Below are 20895 nucleotides of genomic sequence, written 5' to 3' on the forward strand. Positions count from 1 at the left end.
CCTTTGATCAAGTTCCTTGTATTCATAAAACATCAAACAAGAAGGCAATATTAATAAAAAAATCCACTAGGTATATATGTAATTTAACTTTTAATCAATTGCACCATTTAATTTGTATATATGTCAATAAATAATATTACATTAATTTTATAATATATATTAAATATTTAAAGAATTTTATAAAGATATCGAAAGGTCATGTATCCATTTTTTAACATGTCAATTTGCCCCTGGTTATAGCTGACATCCCATTTTGGAGAGGTTATAATTCTCTATTATTTATTATTTCCAAGGGTAAATTTTAAAACATTAGAGGAATAATTAATAGTTCACAATATATCTCCATATTACAGCATAAATAAAATTGACGCGTCATAGACGACAAGATCTTTACGGCTTGTCTAAAAAAAAATTTTGCATTTTTTACTTAGCTTGTTTCTAACTCTCTACGAGCCTTTAACTTTTCCAAATAATTTACACACACGAAATCATATATAATTTACAATAAACTTTTTTTCCTTTTAGCAATTAAGACCGAGAAAAATTTGCACCAATTATTACTTACTCCTCATACAATTTTGTATGAGTCTTTAGATTTAATTTACGTGATACATTTTTTTATCCTCGAGAAAAGAGCCCCAAAAATAAATAAAATGACAAGGTATAAATACAATTCCGATTGTGATAAAAAGGCCTTCCAACGCCATAAATTGATAGCTTTTTTTTCTTCTTCTTCTTTGAGGTCCAAGGGTTTCCAGGTGATTTCCCTTTTTATCGAATTTCTAATTCAATCCTTTTTATGAATTTATTTTGTATAAAAAGATTCAATTTTGTTGTTTTTTTTGCAGATTATTGAAAGGCGATTTTGATTTTTGTTGCTGTTCAACCGATTTCAGGTTTGATTTCTCTTCCGATTTTTTAACACACCCTTTGATCCCGATTTGCATATAATTGATTGGGTTTTTTTCGATCTAGCATAGAGAGAAGACTTTGAATATATATATGTGTGTGTGTGTGTGTGTGTGTATAGAAAATCTGGATCTGTTGATTGATATGTTTGATTAACTTTTTGATTTTATTGGCAAACACCCTTTTGTCTTTCCTTGACGAATCTGTTGATTTTGTTTCTGTTTCATGAAGTATTGATAATCAATTTTCATCTGTAAATTGCTCAGAAAAGACATCTTGGTGTTGCAGGAAAATCTGTTATTTCTTGGCTGCTTCGGATTTCCGTTATGCTAATTTTTTCGTAAAAATTGATTTTTTACTTCTCTGCACATGTTTGTAGTTTTATGTCTTGATTTGGTTGCTAAAAGTTGTTATTTTCTGGTATATGACTTAATTAGAGGACAATCTAAGGAGGATTTTAAATGGGGGTCCAACAATTTGAGGATCTTGTTTTGAATGTCGTTGCTGTAGGATTTTAGGGGAACTGAATGTTCTTCAAGGTCTCGTTTACTCTAGTTTTCAACTTGCATTCGGAGAATATGGAGTGAAGTATGCTTAAGACTGTAACTCTAAGCTGGATCTCCCATCATACTGCATTATACTTTGTTCGGGGTAAAAGAAAGAGAGAAAAATATAAGCATGGACGTGTTTTCTTTGTGTTAAACCGCTATCGGTGTATAACTATTTCTTTGCGATCTTGGTAGTTGGCACTATGATAGTATCATATCAGTCTAGTGCAGAATTGTTCTCTGCTGCTATCTTGGTGCAATGAGCCACAGTAACTTAATAGCTCATAGTTTTGATCTATTATAATGGAATTAATTAAGATGGGTTATAGAATAGTTAAGTACTCAGACTTCCTTTTAGTAGTTAGTTTTAACGTTCTTGCGGCTGACTTGTGTTTTTAAATGCACTTTACAGTAACTTGAGCTATGGGAAAGAGGAAGGCAAAATCAAAGCCACCTCCAAGGAAGAGGATGGACAAACTTGATACTGTTTTCAGCTGTCCTTTCTGTAGCCATGGCACCAGCGTGGAATGTCGCATGTAAGTTAATTATATAGCATTCTCATGTCCAAGTTATTTTTCTTCATAGACATTGGATAGATTGAGCTTTTCCCTCTCCGCCTCCTCACCACTTTGGACATTGCATTGCTTCTCATTCTTGGTCAACAATTAATTTAACATGTAATTGCTTTTGGCTCACTCTTATGGCACGTTCATCTTTCCTGGTATCCAGTGATATGAAAAACTTGATTGGCGAGGCAAATTGCAGAATCTGCCAGGAGAGCTTCAGCACCACTGTCACAGGTATATCTAGACTTTTGGTTTCTCGAGTATCTATTAATTTATCTATGCTTATGTTTTGTAATAACATTTGATTAGATGATTAAAACCACTTGGTCGGAAAATATAATGTATAACTTGCGACCTACTACTTCCATGAGAAAGTAGTCAAGAGGAAATGGGGATAACATAGAAGAGTAATCTTTATCGATGTGTTCAATGAATGAGTATTTTCTAGTTTACCTAACAGACTCTAGATTAAAGGATCTGCCTTCTGTCAGATAAGACTGCATATTGCATTTGCTCATGCCATATTTGTATTGACGAAAGATTTTGTCCGTGGCTTCATGTCTTTTCACCCTTTTAATGTCTCATTTGACTTTTGCTTGCACAAGTATAACTGGATCGCTAACAAGTTTTTTCTTTTTGTGTTTGTCTTTGCAGCGCTAACAGAACCTATTGATATGTAAGTGCACCTAACCTTGCCATTGATTTCTTCAGTGATGGATATAGATATTAAACTATTTTGAGAAGTACACACATATTTATACTGAATTCACATACATTTACTGTAAACTATCTCTCCTCTCTGCATTTCTCATGTGTCTTTGTTGGGAACTCACAGATATAGTGAATGGATCGACGAGTGTGAACGAGTCAACAACTACGAAGAAGAAGATGTTTCTTATAGATCCTGATGAACTGCTCAGGACTATGAGTAGACCGTTGGCAATAGTTCTATCTCACTGCCTCAGAAGAACGAGAAACTTATCCAGGCCTCGCTGGAGTCTAATAAGTAACTCCATTTAAGAGGCTTTCTATGTCTAAATAGTTTGAAATAGACGCAGAACCTATCTTGTTTATATTCTGCTTGTGCAAGTACAACTGTTTCTATGAAATTGGATTAACGACGTATCTACCTAATGTCAAGTAGTTTTATTTCTCCCATTACATGATGTCTCAAGTACATGTTATAGGGTGACTGTTCAAACCATATCTGGAATTTTGAAATCAAGGATTCAAAATAGTCATTTAGCAGTATTATAGAAGCTTGAAGTTGGCTGGTCCAGTTCAATATAAGCCAACCAACTTCCTGACAAATCATCCTAACCTTGCAATTAACATATCTTCAGCACAATATAGGTGCAAGTATCTGAACCAATTCGTCCATCGCATCGATTATTTCACTGAGTACTTGTTGAAGGGACACTTGTTACGTCCCTTTAGTATAACAAAGCTTATTAGAGTTGTCAATGTTAAAAGGAGCATATCTTTCCCATTTGGAGTGAAGGCCTACCTGAACATAGTTAACGCAAATATTACCAAAAAAAATTATTAAATCATAATAATGGAACCCCATTACACATAGAAAGCAGCAGATGTTGAAGAAAATGACCATTACATTTGGTCACCAAATTCGACACTACAACATAAATACATTTAGTGTCAACTTGGTTCTAAAGTATGTAGATTGAGAACAAGTAAAAAGGGTTTTCATTCTCATGCAGTTAAAAGTGTGCTCCATAGTTAGATGGGACCGCGTCTCACATGACAAAGAAGCATTGACCATAAGCCCACGGAAAGGGGAGACATCTGGTTGACCCCGACTGATGAATAAACAGAACCAGGGTAACACTTCTACCACCGGATGTTTGAGTCTCAAGATGAAACTGCTGTATAATACAAAGGCGAAAAGCCTCTTGTTTGAAAAAGAGTATCATCGAATGTATATAATTACGTTATGAAGTAGCCATCCAGATCGTCGACAAGATAGTCATAAGGGTCGCTATTCCCATAATCAAATCCTTCACAAGTTGGAACAATTGGAACCGGAGCAGTATGAATGTTTCCCACATACTTCATATTAGCCTTCACTCTGCCCTTCACAGTTCGCTTGTTGTCCAAAGGAAATTCAGCAGTTAGTCTTCCCATTTGCTTTTGCAAATCAGCAACTGATACATTGCTTATCTTCCCTTTGGGAATCTTTTTCCCATCAACAAGTTTCAGTTCCAATCTGTACAAGGCACATGCATCATACTTGTTGATCTCATACTCGTAAAGATGCCATTCTAGATTTTTCATCGGTTGTGGATCCATGTAGTAGGATCTCTTCAACCCACCAAATTCATTTATCATTTGCTTCCTTGACTCGTGCCAACCCCGTCCATTATAATCTGGCAATGACCTCTGCTTCCTGTTTCCACTTTCAAATGCTCTTCGAGGCTTATCAAAGAAAAGCCACTCCCTAATTATTTCACCTTCAACAACTTTAAGATCAAATAGCTCTGCAGAAGCATAAGCAAACCAGCGGATATCAGATTTCACAAGTAAAAGTGTAACACTAAGTACACAAAAAATCTCAGCAATCAGGAATACAGATATGCCCCAGAACTCTCACCAGGTGCATTCCAGGGGGACTTTGCCGTGGCAGCACCCTCACACTCGGGAACACCAACATCTTTTCCATGTGCTTTAGCACTAAGAGCTTGAAAAAGCAAATTATCCTTTAAGCCAATACCCATTGGCCGAACAACTGGAGGTCTCCCAGGATAGCCTTCATTAGGTGCAAGAGAAGCATGATAGTCGCTGCAGTAGTCTTGAGACTTCTGACACCAGTCTGACCCCATCGCAGGCCGAGGACAATCCCAAAGTGCACATTTCGGCCCCAGGAAAGCAGAGGGCGGAGGACTAATATGAATAGGAGGCATAGCATCCTCTAGGCAGAGATTTAAAGCATCAAATCCAGGTAAGTACTGCTGATCGTATTCGTGATGCAAATCAAAAGAATGGTAATCCAATTGTGTTGCAATGCCAAGATTGTTGACTACTGTGTTATTAACCATCAAAGGCAAGCCTTTGCATTGATCAACCAACTGGAAACCTTGCTCCTGCAGCACCTGAGTTACATTGAAACCCTACAGCAAACAAATTGCTTAACAGGTAAGAATTAATTGATCACTTAAACAGGCATTCTAAACCAGCTGAAGAAACAAAAGATTGCAAAAGGTTTAATCTTCACTTGTTAGAAATCAACCAACAAAGGAGATATACAAAGCTATATGAAGAAAAGGGTCAGGAGGCTATATACATAAATGAGAAACATGCTGTAGGATAATGGTTAAGGAAAACTTCAAGCAAAATAGCAGCCACAACAGACATGAACTTCAAACCAAATTAGACCATCAGTTTCTTCCTAAAAGGCCAAAGTGTACATAGCACTCACTTTCAGATTAATTCAAGTGATACTCTCAGTTTTATTCTATGTCGTTCAATCGGGCATTAACAATATGTCAAATGTGACTTCCTCCAAGCATTAATACTTGTGGAAGAAAATAGTACTGTAATGGCTACCTGATAGAGAAACCATTAAGATGAAGCTTAAATTTGATTGGAGATACCTATACATATACGGCTGTTATTCTTATTGATATTGATCAATGTGGGCTAGAAATAATCTTCCCATTTATTTTAGACATAAAAGTTGATCAATTGTGAAAGGTTTCCCAAGGAGAAGCAGCAACCTCCTTGTAATTACCAGGTCTAAACATCAAATATCAATCAAGTGATGCTCAAGCTAATCTATAGAAAGATAACTCTGTCACAAGGTCATACCAATCAGAAGAGTCCAGCAATTGCAGAAGATGAAATTACAAGTAAAATGCATACCTCTTGAAAACCAGTAACGCTAACTTTTTGAGCATCAGGCTCAGGCTTAGGTGCAGCTAATGGGCTGGTGGCATCATCTTCTTCCTCACCCAATAGCAGTCTATAGATATCTGCTGATGATGACACATGGCTTCCTCCCTGCAAAGGCAGCCATTATGAAAGACACATAATTGTATAGCTCTATGCCACCAATACCCGAAGACAGAAACATACTTATAACAATACCACGTTCAATAAACGAAACCAACACAAAGGATATAGGAAACATAAATTCACACAACCTACAATATTCATAAATACTGTCTTTTGACTAACATAGTGGAATTGATCCGCACTCGCTATATGCCAAAACTTTCTCTGTGCATGTGCTCAAGCATGCTTCAAGACACGAGACCATTAAAACGCAAGCTTACATATAAGAAGACACACCAACATGCATTTTTTTCTTTGCAATGCACCAACCACGGGCAGGTACAAAAGATAAAACCTCTAAGTGTGCTCGGAGCTAAAAGGGACGTAAATATTTGTTCTTGCCTGCAAAGAAGAAGCCGGAGATGGCTCGTTAAGCTCAGATTTCCATTCACGCAGCATCTGGTGGACTTGCTCTTCAAGCAACCCAACATCATACGTTCGGCTTTCCTTCCTTGCAGATTGTAGATTAGTTAACACACCCTGCAGATCATCCACACGGTTCTTTGCCCTGTCTTTAAAGAGCTGGTGTGATGCAGACTTACATGCACCCCTCTTCGAAACCTTCCTCATCCAATCAAACAAAAGAACACCCTAAACTCCTCACCTGCAAAAAACCAACAAGTAAACATACTTAACTCTAAACATCCCATTCTGTTTATCAATTTCTCTTCAAATACATACCCACCACAACACCTAAACCATATGCAACAAATAAATACCAGTACAGAATATCTGTTACAAACCCAATACCTCAAACAACAAGAAGAAAAACCCAACTCATAATGTAACACAATACTAAAATTCAAACATCAATTTCTTACCAAATCCAAGTATTTCTCACAAGCATCAAATCCCAAAGAAACCCAAAATTATAAATGAAAGATTACCCAAGTTAAACCTCAAAACAACCAATAAAACTCGCTCCTCACGATCTCCAGATGGAAACAACAACTTGAAACCCCCAAATTATCGGAATCAAAAACAATTGGAGCATCAGATTCTACTAAAATCTATGCATATATATATATTAAAAAACAGAATAAAAACAAGAAAAAAAAGACACTCAATTCGCCAAAAAGCAGAATCACATTCCAAACATAAAGAAATTCGAAAAGTAAACCAACAAAAAAAAACTAAAAGGGGTTGCACCAGTTAGCGGTGAACCAAACTGAACAAATGCAAGTGAAGATAGAGAGGAAGTGAAAATGCTGCTCAGTGTTCCTTCTATATAGAGAAGAATTGGGATTTTGCTTCGGTAGATTTCTTGGAATTTTGAGCTTAGAGAAAGTAGAAGAAGACTGGTTAGTGGTTACTATCAATACCTAAAGAAAGCAAAAAAAAATGCGATTTTGATGACATTTCATGTCTACGCGGCAAAAGCATGAGGCAAGGGGTGCATATATGTATGTTGTTGCTTTGAATTTCCTTTTATACCCCCACTCCCCGATTGGCTCGACTAATTTAGATTTATGTTTGATGATTGATATTGGGTCCTTTATTTAAGTGTCGTTGAGTATTCGTGATTGAAGTTGCGCTTGAAGTTTCGTATTATTTCTGCATAGAAACTTTCGACGTATGTGTTTTAAGTTTTGCTAAATTTCACTTAACAAGATTACAAATTGTTTTTTTATTCTCAAAGCTCAAACACGAAAAAAAGTTCAAGGACAAAAAGATCTCTTAACAATCTCACCATCCCTTCCATTTGTTTTATCATCTTTATTTATTTGACTAGAAAAAGCCATGGAACTTCTTTTTTTCCTACTCCTCCAAAAATATGTAAAATAAAAAATAAAATTTATACATTTAAAAATTATATTAAATTACCATTTTTCTATAGCTAAGCCTAAGAATAATGTTAATTACCGACAAAACAGACTGGCCCAAGTGGGGAGATTGTTAGCGATAAAGTTAAAATTTAAATTTTATAGATTCTAAATTTTAATATAATGATATTAGGTGTTGGTAATTGAATTTTAAATTCATTTTTTTTATACATATTGAATAAATTATTTGATAAAAATATATAATTTAGACTAAAATTACTGAATCGATCGAACAATTAAGTAACTTTCTAGCCCCACACCAATATAGTGGATGGAATACAATTGCATTGTCTAGGAATAAGGACAAAAATAGAATCTTGTTCCCAATATGAAGTTTGAGGACTACAATTTCACAATGAGATTCTCACTCATGTTGTGGGAATATCAATTCCCTTCCTAAAACAGATGACTAGAAAAAAAAGTTGCCAACAACCGCTCGATATTTAGATCAAATCAATAAATAATAAGTCAGGTAATAAGTTTGCAAGTTGTTTCCAAGGCAATCTTGAAGAGCTGCAATCTCACTAAATCAAAAAGATAACAACATATCCGACGTAATCCAACATATGGGATCTGGGATCTGGAGAAAGTAATGTATACGTAGACCTTACTCCTTACCTTGGCGAGCAGAGCGGTTGTTTCTGACGGACAAAAAAAAGGGAAAAAGTGATTCCCATTGACACTTTTCATCAAGAACCAAAGTGAAGAATATGACTCTTTGTGATGATGTGTTAATGAGAGATTGGCCTCTTTTTTTCAGCCTTTATGAGCAGCATCCAGATCCGTTCAGCAGAAAGGGCTTTTATTGTGTGTGTGAATAATAAAAAGAGAAAGAACAAGGGAAGAAAGGCATAAAGGGTACACCCCCATTATCATCTTCAAGATTCCATGATAGTCAAATTCTTGATCACTACTGATATCTGCTATCAATAATGATTTCTGCAGATAAGGGGGCATCTAGACTCACTTTTAACTAGCATCAACATCAGATGCTAGTTGAAGATGATAAGTTTCTTAAGCGTATATCGTCACAGACATCAACTTTTCTATCAGGTTGGGTGGATGAATGTAAAACTAAGAAGAACATGGCACAACAAAATTTAGGCTAATTTCACCAAATTTAGCATTCAAAAACTTTCATAAACAACGGCTAATTCAAGATTCAACTTTATTTACAGTGAGCAGATAGAAGCTTAGACCGAGCTTTTAAAAAAATGAGCCAAATAGGACTTGGATCAAAAGAATGAAAAGAAAAAAAATGATTCCTATGTAGCCAAAACTGAGCAAACAAATCATGCTGGTGTTGCTGACTTGCCTTCTCCAATATGAGGAATTCTGAAATTGAACATACCAGCAAGTCCCTTTCCCCTAGCTAGCTGTTCCAGCTCTTGAATTTTGCTTTGAAGGCCCTTAATCTCCTTTTCCAATGCTTCATCTCGTAGTCTCAATTTCTGAAAAACACTTCTTGAACTAAGATATAACTTTTGAACACATATCTAGGAAGAAAGTTCACAGGTTCTTATACGAAATATAGAACTTTTAAAATTTCCAATTAGGTGGAACGTAACATGAACATAGTTCACCAGATCATCAGATATAAAAAGCAAAAGTAGCAAAGGAAGAAAATCTTTTTGAATTAGAACCCCATGCTGATATCTAGTACCAGAAGTGATAAAATAAAATAGCATGTACTACTCTAATAGATGGTGTATATATCTGAGTTTGACTTTGAATTATATCCAACAGTACAGGTGGAAATATTGATATTACTAGTGGTTAGTGGTGCAAAAATACCCCGCCACGAGAGGCAAATCAACAGACTAATGCACGTCATCATCCAAGGCAATCAGATTTAGATAGAATATTAAAGGAAAAACTTCAAAGAGAGATGATAAAGTACATATTTAAGAGAAATATCAAGAGGACAATGTTAAAACTTTCAGGTGAAAATGAAACAGTCAAGCTTGAAGATTAGATAATAGATAAAGCACACATAACAGTTTGCTAAGAAGAAATAAGAAGAATATTATAGGATTACCTCCATTTCTTGCCTACGAAGTTCCTCCTTCTTAGCCTCTGACCGAGAATTCCTTTGCACCTCAAATACAACAATAGCACCTGCGACCTGTTCAGCACATTGCAAAAGTTGCACAAACATTAATTAGAAGATGCACAGGCAGCAGATGGCAACGGCAGGTCATGTTTCAAGGGTTAAAGTTGACCACAAGTCTCAAGAGATTCAAGACATAGACATTGATGTGTGTATGTTTAGATTCCACTGAACATAAATAGATTCAAGAAAAAAAGTCCTAATGGCTTGTCGTTATACTGAAAGTGACATACACAAAATGCGTCACGGCATAAGATAATCTGTACGTTCCAGTGACCAAGCATTAGTATAACGGGATGCATCATGCAACATGCACCGACATTAATTTAAACCTAATTACTCTATCACACTGTTAATGAGCAGCTGAAACAGGCATTAGGACTTTCAATATGGCAGCTTCAGCCAGCTCTGCTGGACTAATAACTTTTCCATTGCATTCTCCACTTCCATTGACATATTAGTTCCAAAGAATTTAGAAACTGCTTGACCATCCAATTAAGAAATTGTGAGACATTACAATATCCGATTTAGTAGCAGCAAGCACTGAAGGGCATCATGGTACACTAAACTCCCGCTATGTGCAAGGCCCAAAAGGGCAGAGCCAAAGCGGTCTATTGTATGCATTCTTACCTCGCATGTTTGCGCCAACTCTTACTATGCCAGCAAGTACAAGACAAAATTTGTCAAGACTTGGAGTTTTTTCTTTTCAAGAACTTACTGCAGTCATTGAACAAATATTTTTGGGCAAGCAAGTAAATGAATCGAATCATTTGTTGAACTGTTAATACTTCATAAACACCCAAAACCAACCCTAAAAACTTCCCGCCTTCTCTTATCTTCCTCCACTGACACGTATTTGGCTACTACACTATCAGATTTTAATTAAGTTTCAAATGTTTATTGCATATGCTAGCTTGGAATTAAAAGAGTTCTCTGTCAAAAGCCCTTTCAATAGATTTATCCATAAGAAAATTATGTTGCAAGAAAGCAATGTAGAGATTCTAAACATCGGCACATGCATGAAATAGCGTAGACAACTCTGGCCTTCAAAACTGTGTTGCCAATTTGCCATGACAGGCAGCTGAGACTTTATTTTCATTGAAGCAAATCACCCAAAGCAATAATTCTTAAATTACCAAGATCAGATGTTGTGCACATGCACAAAGCTTTGATATGTATATTGACATATGAAAATTTCCTAAGCAAGGTGGTATATCTCTCATGGCTCTTTGTGCCTTCTGTTCTACTAGCAGTCGACTTTTTGGAAGAATAAATTTTAAGGGAGTTGTACAGAGAAAGATTTAGAAGTCATATTGGTCTAGGCGAAGCGCACACATCAATGGAAGATGAGAGTTATAAGCCTTTGTATTTTCATCATAGCTTTTCTACTCTTGCATTTTTTTTCATGCGTTTCTCAAAAACAATTTTCTTGAGCCGAGGGTCTATCGGAGACCGCCTCTTTACCCCACAAACGGAGGGAGTACCTTATTTGAGTGAGAGAACATAACATGTTCCTTTTTTCTTTTGGGGGTAACTAAGGAGAACATATAAAGTTTTACATGTGTAAAAAAATTTGTACCATTCGATTGCTTAGCAACGTTTGTCTGCGCATTCACAAAAATAACATATGTAATAGGTAAGAATCAGGGTAGCTAACTATCAGACATTATTGCAAAAATCAACTAGGAGAATAAACAATACCGAGAAAACAAAAAGTTCCCCCAGAAGATCAACAGCGGCTTGAACCGCTTTCTCTTCATTCAAAGGTCTTATTCCAACATCAGTTGCATGGCCATATATCCGTCTTTGCATGGTTGTTGTTATCCGGTGATTCGCCTGGATTCAGCAATGTATGTAATGAAAGATGATCTATATATGCAGAAACTCTTAACAAGTCAAAGTAAAAACAGAAGTGGAGCATAACGTTGAAAGAATGAAGTCTACTAGAGTATTCACATCTGAAACGAAATATGTGGAATGTATTGAAACATATCTAGGAACAATCAGAGAGGGATGCAAGTGTGCTACATGTATAACCACATGAAGCATAGAGGAAAACAGACCACGTGAAATGAACAGCTATTTTGCGAGAAGAACTGCGTAGACAACAAATTTCAGATAAACTCATGAACTATAATACAAACCAGTATTAACCACAAAAGTGAGGCGCATGCAACAAAATTTCTAAGACGTAAAATCCCTTAATGGAGATACCACAAGCATCAATGGACACAATATTTTCAAAAAATGACCATCATGCTTGTGAAGTCTAACCATTGCATTTGCTAGTCACTGTAGTTTGTCATCAATACGTCAATATATTCCTGTCAATGTCTAGATCACATTTTCTTGTATGAACAAAAGTAGTAGGAGTCAATTACAAATATGTTAGGCGCAACAGGTAGTCTTTCTAACAGAGCAATGATGTCATTGCATGGCATTAAGATTTGCAGTCTTTCAGTGACGAATTGCAATTCTATATATCTATACTACCAGAAATACTTGAGAAGAGACTTGCCAACATTTGAAAGACAGAACGTGATACATTTCTGTTCATATAAATTTAAGGCCATTACTCAATGAGGCAGCCACCCACATTTTAGAATTGGACACACTCTTTTAAACTAGCACTAGCATCTACTAATCATACTATCAAATACAAAAACAGCAGAATTTATACCCTCTTCAGGAAAAAAAAACTTTACATGATGCAACTGGACTCATAGCTAAACAGAGAGATTGTAATGACAGGGAACAATTTTCCTCTTAGTTGACCTTCTAAGATGATCCAACCTTCTGGAAAATTTAAATGTGGATCAGAACCAACAAAAGATGGTAAAATTCCCCAACAATTCTGCTACAAATAATTGAATGTCACGTTGGAAGAAAACAAGAAGTTATAAGTCGTCACCATTAAAAAAAAAACATGATTCTCCTACATTTTGAGCTCTTCTAAAACCTACAATCTCTTGACTTGAACAACCCAAAACCAAAGCAAGAAAAGGTGATCCCACAACAGTTCTTCTACAAATAATTGAATATCAAGTTGGAAAAAAAGCTAGAATCTATAAATTCTCACCATTTTAACGGCAAAATTCCACAATTCTTTATTTTGATCAGGTAAACGTATTTTCATTCATAAACATGACCAAAACAGTCGCATACAAAAAATTCCACAATTCTTCTAAAACCAACAATCTCTTATTATACTTGTTGTCCCCTTTGCTTTATTATCACTCTCCTATTATCTTATTTTTCTATTTTAATTATCATATGTTGTTTCTTTTACTTCAGTTATCATATTATTTTGTTATTGACTTATTGCTATTGTTATGTTCTTCATTTTTTTCCATTATTTGCTTAAAATTGTTTTGTTTGAATTGAGGATCTTCCGAAAACAACTCTCTACCCTCCCAAAATAAAGGTATGGTCTGCGCACACACCACTCTCTCCAGACCTCACTTGTAAGATTATACTGGATATATTGTTGATGTATTCCAGAAAAGGAATCATGACAGAATAAATTCAAATCAATATACAATCATCAACCCAACTCATCCTATTTAAATGTCGACCCAAGATCAACCAAAGAATGACACTTATCCTAAAAATGATACTCCCTCCGTTTCAAAGACTTAGTTTGACTTGGAACAGAGTTTAAGAAAAGAAAGAAACTTTTTAATCTTGTGGTTCTAAATTAAAGTTATGTCAAATGTACCAAAATACCCTTTAATCTTGTGTTCTTAAACAAGTCACGTGGAAAGTTTAAGTTAAAGTGTTGCCAAAAAAGGAAAAGGGGTCATTCTTTTTGAAACAGACTAAAAAGGAAACGAGGCCAGTCTTTTTGAAACAGAAGGAGTACATATAATCAACCCCAATTAGTTTTAAATTTACATGTATTTGATCAATTCAATCACCAACCCAACACCAACATACCAGTTTACTCCCACACAATGAGGTCTGGAAAAGATAAAATGTAGACGGACCTTACCCCTACCTCATAGGTAGAGTAACTATTTCTGATAGACTCTCAGCTCAATCCAGTCACCAACCCAACAACAACATACCCAGTGTGGCCCCACACAATGGGGTCTGGAAAAGATAGAATCTAGGCAGACCTTACCCCTAACTCACAGGTAGAGAGATCATTTCTAATAGACCCTCGGCTCAATCCAATCACCAACCCAACAATATACCCAGTGTAGTCCCACATAGTGGAGTCTAAAAAAGATAAATATATGCAGACTTCTTTCTCAAGTGATAAAAGAGTTTGTTCCTGATAAACCCTCAGCTCAATCCAATCACCAACCTAACAACAATATAACCAGTATAGTCCCACACACACAGGCGGTGTCTGAAAAAGAAAATGTATGCATAGCTTACCCCTACCTCAATAGGTAAAAGAGGTTGTTTCCAATAGATCATCGGCTCAATCCAATCACTAACCCAACAACAACAGCCGGTGTAGGCCCACACAATGGGGTCTAAGAAAAATAAATGTATGCAGAGGTTGTTTCCAATAGATCATCGGCTCAATCCAATCACCAACCCAACAACAACAACATACCCAGTGTAGTCCCATATAATGAGGCGTGAAAAAGATAAAATATACGCACACTTCACCCAAGTAAATATACTATTTTCAATAAACCCTCAGCTCAACCCAAAAAAAAAAAACTTGAATCACAAACTATTATTACTATTACATAATACTATTAAAAGGGTTTATCATGGGAATTACCTGGGCAATGCTGATGATGAAATTACGGAATTTGGGATGCAACCCAGCTTCTTTCTTAAGCCTAGCAGCAATGGGTTTACTCAAAGTTCTCAAAGCAAGTGTCCCTAACTTCAATAATGGAAGGACCATCACTTTGGATTTTGTCTACTCGATTTTAATTTTAACACTAAAAAGTAAAATTCTTTGATCTGGGAATTTTGTATTTTATATATATTGTATAGTATTATTCTTGCTTGATCCCCGGAATTTGACCAGTCCGGTGGTTGATACATTTTCTTGAGGAATAAGCTAACTGCTGCGTGTACCCAAGGTTAGCGCTGGAAATTCTTTTTGGAATGATCCAATTAGGAAATAGTATAAGTAGGCTATGGTCTTCAAGCACATTTAAATTAAATCTGTATATATATACCCTCGTCCAACTCTTCATCCAACTTTGGGTATATATTTATTGTATCACCAGTTTTATTAGACTACGTGGCGCCTACATGGCTCCATCTCTATATATTTTTATTATAATTAAAATTTTACTTTCTATTTAGTATTCTATCCGACCCAACCAAAATAAAGACCCATTAACCCGATTTCAATACCCTAGCCCTAATTTCTATTATCTTCATTCTTGCGACGCTTCATATTGAGAGAAAATAAAATTTTAATTATAATAAAAATATATACACATGGAGCCATGTAGGCGCCACGTAGACTAATAAAACTAGTGACACAATACTTAACTGTACAAGGGCAAATATGTATCCAAAGTTGGATGGTAAGGGAAAATATATCAAAAAAGTATGACGAAGGATAAATATGACCCTTTTCTAAGAGTTCAAGGGCAAATATGACCCTTTTCCGTAAATTAAAAGTTGATCAAACCTCTAAGTCTATGTTTGTCGTGTCACGTAATTTTTCCTTCTAAGTGCATCTTTTTAAATTTTCTCAAATATTTTTAAAAAATCTAAAAGGTACTTTGACTTAAAAACACTTATAATAAGTCAATTCAAATAGGCAATATGTGATAGTAGTTTGAAACATCGTTATTTAAGACAAATTCAAAATTTATACATTATTTATAATTTAGCTGCTTCGATATCAAGTTTGAAATTCTAGGTATAACGTAACTCACCATAAGAAGCCTTTTGGAGCGTTTCTAGCTGCATATTATATGGAAGTCGCATTGATTAGTTGGTTCTTAAGTTTCACATTTTTATTTGGTCAATACTTAGTTGTTTATGAGTTTCCCAAGGTCAACTCAAATTTCATTTTTTTCCAAAGTCAACATAAACCTTTATGTATTGTATATATATATATATATATATATATATATATAGTTAGTTAGTTACTAGCTAGTTTCATATGAATGTAACACAAAATAAGAAAGAAAATATGAAGAAATTTTTGTTTATGATTTGCTTGTTAATTGCTAATTTGCATTCAACTCTTGGGCTTAATTTAAGTCCAAAAGGAGTTGAAAAATGGTTCAAGAATTTATCACATGCAAAGGAAAAAATGACCAAATTTCACTTTTATTTTCATGACATTGTGAGTGGAAATGATCCATCAGCAATTCAGATAGCACAAGCCAATATTACCTCTTTGTCTCCCACATCTTTTGGGTTAGTGAGGATGATGGACAACCCAATGACTATTGGACCAAATATCAATTCCGAGGTAAATATTGAAGTCTGTAATCATCTCATTCAAAATACTAAAGTTCATGTGCTTACCTTTTGGCACATAAGAGATCTCGCTGGTATTTTTCATCTCAAATATATATATATATATATATGATCCTTCGATTGATGATTTTCTATCATGAAAAGCTTGATTCACAGCATGTGAAGGTATATCTAAATCTTTTCAAATGTATGGAAGCATATTTGAACTATTTCTGTTGTTTAGGGACATACTTTGAATTATCGTAAGAAGGTAAATAAACAAATTTGATAGTTTAGTGGTAAATTTTGAATCTTTTATTTATCTACGTGGCTTCATTGTGATAAATGTCATAGTCAAGCTAGACAATCGTGAAAGGGAGGGCCGCATAAGGGTAAATTTGAACATTTTTCCTGTACTTTAACACTGAAACATGCTCGTGGATTGATTCGTTTTGATTGTCAAGCACATGAACATTCTTTTTTTTTTTAATAATGGATGACAGTGAGATTCAAAGCAGACTACTGTTGTTTCTGACTATATATCTTATTAAATGTTTTAAATTTACTCAATTAATTTTTTAACAGATAATTGGTCGAGCTCAAGGAATATATGGCTTCACCTCGTTTGAAGATAGAGAACTACTTATGACTTTTAACTTTGTGTTCACCCTAGGCAAGTACAATGGCAGCACACTCAGTATCCTCGGACACAACCAAGCGTCTCGCGAGTATCGTGAATTGCCAGTGGTTGGTGGTTCCGGTGTTTTCCGGCTAGCACGAGGTACTGTGACGGCGAGAACTTATTGGTACAATGCCACTACTCGTGATGTAATAATTGAATGTCATGTTATAATTTTACATTATTGAACTCCTTAATTTCCTCCCTATTTGTTTAGTTTGTTTTTGTAATTGTTCATGTATGGTGAACTTTATTGTAACAAATCAATAAATTATACAGTAATGTTTTTGTTATGTCCTATATCGGTCTGTTGGAGTAATGGTTAACAATGGTGGTATATATATATATATATATATATATAGTTAGTTAGTTAGTGGTGATAACGGATAATTATAGTGGATGATAGTAATAGCTAATAGTGATGATGATTGATAGTAGTGATTGGCATCTTGACGATATATAGTAATGATGGACCCGTTTGGCCATCGATTTCCCAAGTAAAATTTGGGGAAATTTTTTGCAAATAGTGTTTGTCCATACAATTTGTCATTATTTGGCAAATATTTTTGGCAAATAACCCAAATTCCCGAATACTATAAAAAACTAGTATTTGGGCCAAGTCTTATTATTTGAGAACTTTTAATAATTCAAATTCAACACCAAACATTTATTTTTTATAAGAACACCCTCTATAATAGTTGTTTGTGTTGTTTTACATAATTTTTTTCGTAAACATCAAAGTAGTAATGGAATATTTGTTGTGTATATATAACAAGAGTTAATGGGAAATGGAGGGAAGATGAAAAGAGAGGAACTTGAAAAGTCCTCTTATGCTTTAGTAAAGAGGCATTTGTCTCTCATCGGTGGTGGAAAGAATAATAAAAGAGTTTAAAAATAGAGAAACACTTCTATTAATTGTTAAAAGGGTTGGAAAGAGGGACCCCCCTCGCGCCGTCGTCGTCGCTCGGCTCGGCTTTGGCTTTGGCTTTGAAAAACGATCGAGAGATTATTTTTTGGACAAAGTTTATTTTAATTATTTATTTAATTAATTAAATTAAATTAAATTAAATGGCCAAAACGTTTCAATTAATTAGTTAATTAACCAAAACGTTCCGATCCGACTCGGATCCACGCGCGACCCATTTTATTTAAACTTTCCCGTTTGAAAGGTTGCAAACTTTCATTAATGGTCGTGTGGATTCTGAAAGGTTGCAACCTTTTGGAATCAGTTCCTTTTGGCTATAAATACCACTAATTCTTCAAACTTTTTCCTTACGAATTTTTCTGATTTCTTCTTCTTCTTCTGCACAAAGTTTCTTCGTGTATTTTACTGTTGTTGAGTGGTTCGCTGACACTAGAATTTTGGGTATCAATACACTAGTGATTGAGATCATTCTATCCTAGGAGGACATATTCCAAATCAAACCTCGAATACTAGAGGGGAATAATTTCCTTAAGGGGACACTGTGCATTCAGTGGGCTTGATCTTTTCTGTTCTGTCTATTTCCAGATTCTGGTATGTTTTATAGATTTTAGTTGTTCTTAATTAATTTCTGTTCTTCTGTTCTTACTGGTTCATTAAAACTTTGGTTACTTCGTATTTCTGCAAAGTTTATTGGAATCAGTAATTCTGTTTTAAACACTGATTGCTAACAATATTCAGTGATGATATGATTGTTGATGAAAATGATGAACAATCAGCTAATGATAACAAAGTCATGTGCCATGTAATACAAACCTATGATTAGTTTTGATAGTTTTTAAAACTTATGGTATAAATCATATTTCTTAAAAAGGTTAAATATATTTCCCAAATACTATGACCAAACACATGATAAAATTTCATCAAATAATATTTGCCATAAATATTTAGAAATATATGGCTAAATGCTACTCCCTCCGTCCACTATTGTTTGTTAGGGTAAGATCATGCACAACCCTTAAGAAAAATTTAATATAAGGTGCAATTTGACTAATATAACCCTACTATCAATCATTCTTAAAATGGTTTGTGCTTTTTGAAAAGTGTAAAAACAATTTTTTTCACAACAAAGTAGTCTTGTAACTTTAAAATGACTACTTTTTGAAACTAGTAGTTATGTAATTATTAAGGACAGAATTGAAAAAAATTGACTAATTATTTCTTGATTGTTTAAATTGACAATTAATTTTGGATAATTATTTTTAGTATACTTGACAAACAATATGAACGGAGGAAGCAGCTAATGGTGATGATTATCGGTAGTAATTGATAACTGTTTGGTTAATGTGATTGGTGACCACGAAAAATTGATTGTGGTAGTTAGCAATGTCCAAAATGATCCTACCACGTCATCGATCCATGAATCCCTTCTTAGATCAATCTAAACCGTTCGATCAAAGCACTATCGACGGTTCTAATCATTTCAACTATACAAAATTCACAAATAAAAAAACAAAGAAGCACAATACTTTCCACGTCATCGATCCGCAACTCACATCTCTTTCAACTCAATCAGAACCGTTGATTCCACAATGAACTCTTTCAAAACCAACGCTCAGGATCACCTTCTCATTCTTCCACGTCATCGATCCGTGTCAACAAAATCAACGCCCACGATTAATCCTCCCTCCCCGCCCAAACTTTCAAAATTTTCCTCTATAAATAGTCTCCCATTTTCAAACAAAATTTCATATCAAAATCCCAAATCTACAAACCCTAAAGCAATTGGAAATCGAGAATAAGAAATGGCTCGTACAAAGCAAACTGCTCGTAAATCGACTGGAGGCAAAGCTCCAAGGAAGCAATTGGCAACAAAAGCTGCTAGGAAATCTGCTCCGGCGACCGGAGGAGTGAAGAAGCCACACAGATTCAGGCCAGGTACCGTGGCGCTGAGAGAAATTCGTAAGTATCAGAAATCAACTGAGCTTCTGATCAGGAAGCTTCCGTTCCAGCGTTTGGTTCGTGAGATTGCTCAGGACTTTAAGACTGATCTCCGTTTCCAGAGCTCTGCTGTTGCCGCGCTACAGGAGGCAGCTGAGGCGTATCTCGTAGGATTATTTGAGGATACTAACCTTTGTGCAATTCATGCTAAGAGGGTTACCATTATGCCAAAAGATATTCAGCTTGCAAGGAGAATTAGGGGTGAAAGAGCTTAAAATGTTGTAGTGTTTTGAGTATATAGTGGGGGTGTTTTTCTGTGTTTTGAACCTTTGATGTTTTGATTCGGAATTTTCTCAATTCTGAAAATGTATGAAGTCTATTCCAATGAAATATTGCGTATTATGTTCAGTTGACTATCTCTTTCTCTTGCATACATTATTCTTACTATATATATATTGTTCGGCATAGCTATAGATGGTCTTGCAGTTTGTTCATTGTTTTGCAAGCACTAATTATCTTCTGTTCCAAGCAGATTGTGTTTTGTTATGAGAAATGAAAGATGTTATGGGAATTGCTGGATGTTAGTAATCTGAATATGCTGAATATTAAATCAAGGAAGACTCATAGGTAGCATGGGTGTGTTTCCAGTAATATTCTGCTTCAATGGAGTTAAATGCTCTTTTTTGTTATTGAAGGTTAGTGAAATCTGTTTCATCCTATTTATGTCCATCTGCTTCGAAGTTAATTCCAGTATTAAACATGAATGTGAAGTCTAAAGACGTTAATCAAACGATACAAGTAATGGAAAATGACCATTTTTTTACACCATGTTGAATCCTTAAGACAATTCCTTGAAGCCTGTGTCTATTCTATTATGCATTTAGAAAGTTTTGCTAGTATTTTTTTCTTGCTTGAACAATGTCCGTGATTGCA

The 20895-nt window shown here is 35.1% G+C and overlaps 5 protein-coding genes across 6 annotated transcripts; 3 read left to right on the forward strand and 2 right to left on the reverse strand.

The window, feature by feature from the left end:
- The first annotated feature begins 768 nt into the window (after positions 1 to 768).
- Positions 769 to 3179, forward strand: LOC125810080 (transcription elongation factor 1 homolog). Its single transcript, XM_049489597.1, has 5 exons — positions 769 to 896; positions 1870 to 1993; positions 2187 to 2257; positions 2678 to 2699; positions 2859 to 3179. Exons 2-5 carry the CDS (start codon positions 1881 to 1883, stop codon positions 2929 to 2931), a joined length of 279 nt encoding a protein of 92 aa, XP_049345554.1. The 5' UTR covers positions 769 to 896; positions 1870 to 1880; the 3' UTR covers positions 2932 to 3179.
- A 402-nt stretch (positions 3180 to 3581) lies between these two features.
- On the reverse strand, positions 3582 to 7433 carry LOC125810041 (transcription factor VOZ1). Of its 2 annotated transcripts, none has more exons than XM_049489556.1 (5): positions 7241 to 7433; positions 6434 to 6695; positions 5900 to 6037; positions 4632 to 5148; positions 3582 to 4518 (listed from the first exon to the last, which is right to left on the reverse strand). In XM_049489556.1, the coding sequence occupies exons 2-5, from the start codon at positions 6659 to 6661 to the stop codon at positions 3968 to 3970; spliced, it is 1434 nt and encodes a 477-aa protein (XP_049345513.1). In that variant the 5' UTR covers positions 6662 to 6695; positions 7241 to 7433; the 3' UTR covers positions 3582 to 3967. The 2 variants fall into 2 exon arrangements, with proteins under 2 accessions (XP_049345513.1, XP_049345514.1); XM_049489557.1 differs by lacking the exon at positions 7241 to 7433 and adding an exon at positions 6913 to 7105.
- A 1675-nt stretch (positions 7434 to 9108) lies between these two features.
- Positions 9109 to 14950, reverse strand: LOC125810074 (uncharacterized). The gene is made up of 4 exons (XM_049489590.1): positions 14766 to 14950; positions 11726 to 11860; positions 9953 to 10039; positions 9109 to 9365 (listed from the first exon to the last, which is right to left on the reverse strand). Exons 1-4 carry the CDS (start codon positions 14892 to 14894, stop codon positions 9207 to 9209), a joined length of 510 nt encoding a protein of 169 aa, XP_049345547.1. The 5' UTR covers positions 14895 to 14950; the 3' UTR covers positions 9109 to 9206.
- A 1175-nt stretch (positions 14951 to 16125) lies between these two features.
- LOC125810072 (dirigent protein 22-like) lies at positions 16126 to 17401 on the forward strand. The gene is made up of 2 exons (XM_049489589.1): positions 16126 to 16433; positions 17006 to 17401. Exons 1-2 carry the CDS (start codon positions 16149 to 16151, stop codon positions 17285 to 17287), a joined length of 567 nt encoding a protein of 188 aa, XP_049345546.1. The 5' UTR covers positions 16126 to 16148; the 3' UTR covers positions 17288 to 17401.
- A 2378-nt stretch (positions 17402 to 19779) lies between these two features.
- LOC125810077 (histone H3.2) lies at positions 19780 to 20378 on the forward strand. Its single transcript, XM_049489594.1, has one exon. It carries the CDS (start codon positions 19827 to 19829, stop codon positions 20235 to 20237), a length of 411 nt encoding a protein of 136 aa, XP_049345551.1. The 5' UTR covers positions 19780 to 19826; the 3' UTR covers positions 20238 to 20378.
- Positions 20379 to 20895: the final 517 nt, after the last annotated feature.

Source organism: Solanum verrucosum, unplaced genomic scaffold, assembly GCF_900185275.1.
Source record: "Solanum verrucosum unplaced genomic scaffold, falcon-dt-bn FXZP01000281.1, whole genome shotgun sequence".
Lineage (NCBI taxonomy): Eukaryota > Viridiplantae > Streptophyta > Magnoliopsida > Solanales > Solanaceae > Solanum > Solanum verrucosum.

Coding starts and splice junctions, on each gene's coding strand:
- LOC125810077 (XM_049489594.1), top strand. CDS start 19,827: ATGGCTCGTACAAAGCAAACTGCTCGTAAATCGACTGGAGGCAAAGCT.
- LOC125810080 (XM_049489597.1), top strand. CDS start 1,881: ATGGGAAAGAGGAAGGCAAAATCAAAGCCACCTCCAAGGAAGAGGATG. Junction 1,994..2,186: donor ACCAGCGTGGAATGTCGCAT/GTAAGTTAATTA, acceptor CCTGGTATCCAG/TGATATGAAAAACTTGATTG. Junction 2,700..2,858: donor CTAACAGAACCTATTGATAT/GTAAGTGCACCT, acceptor GGGAACTCACAG/ATATAGTGAATGGATCGACG.
- LOC125810041 (XM_049489556.1), bottom strand. CDS start 6,661: ATGAGGAAGGTTTCGAAGAGGGGTGCATGTAAGTCTGCATCACACCAG. Junction 6,038..6,433: donor CTCCGGCTTCTTCTTTGCAG/GCAAGAACAAAT, acceptor CTGCCTTTGCAG/GGAGGAAGCCATGTGTCATC. Junction 4,519..4,631: donor GTCCCCCTGGAATGCACCTG/GTGAGAGTTCTG, acceptor ATGCTTCTGCAG/AGCTATTTGATCTTAAAGTT.
- LOC125810072 (XM_049489589.1), top strand. CDS start 16,149: ATGAAGAAATTTTTGTTTATGATTTGCTTGTTAATTGCTAATTTGCAT. Junction 16,434..17,005: donor GACCAAATATCAATTCCGAG/GTAAATATTGAA, acceptor ATTTTTTAACAG/ATAATTGGTCGAGCTCAAGG.
- LOC125810074 (XM_049489590.1), bottom strand. CDS start 14,894: ATGGTCCTTCCATTATTGAAGTTAGGGACACTTGCTTTGAGAACTTTG. Junction 11,861..14,765: donor TCATCATCAGCATTGCCCAG/GTAATTCCCATG, acceptor TGCTGAATCCAG/GCGAATCACCGGATAACAAC. Junction 9,366..9,952: donor TTCGTAGGCAAGAAATGGAG/GTAATCCTATAA, acceptor AGTGTTTTTCAG/AAATTGAGACTACGAGATGA.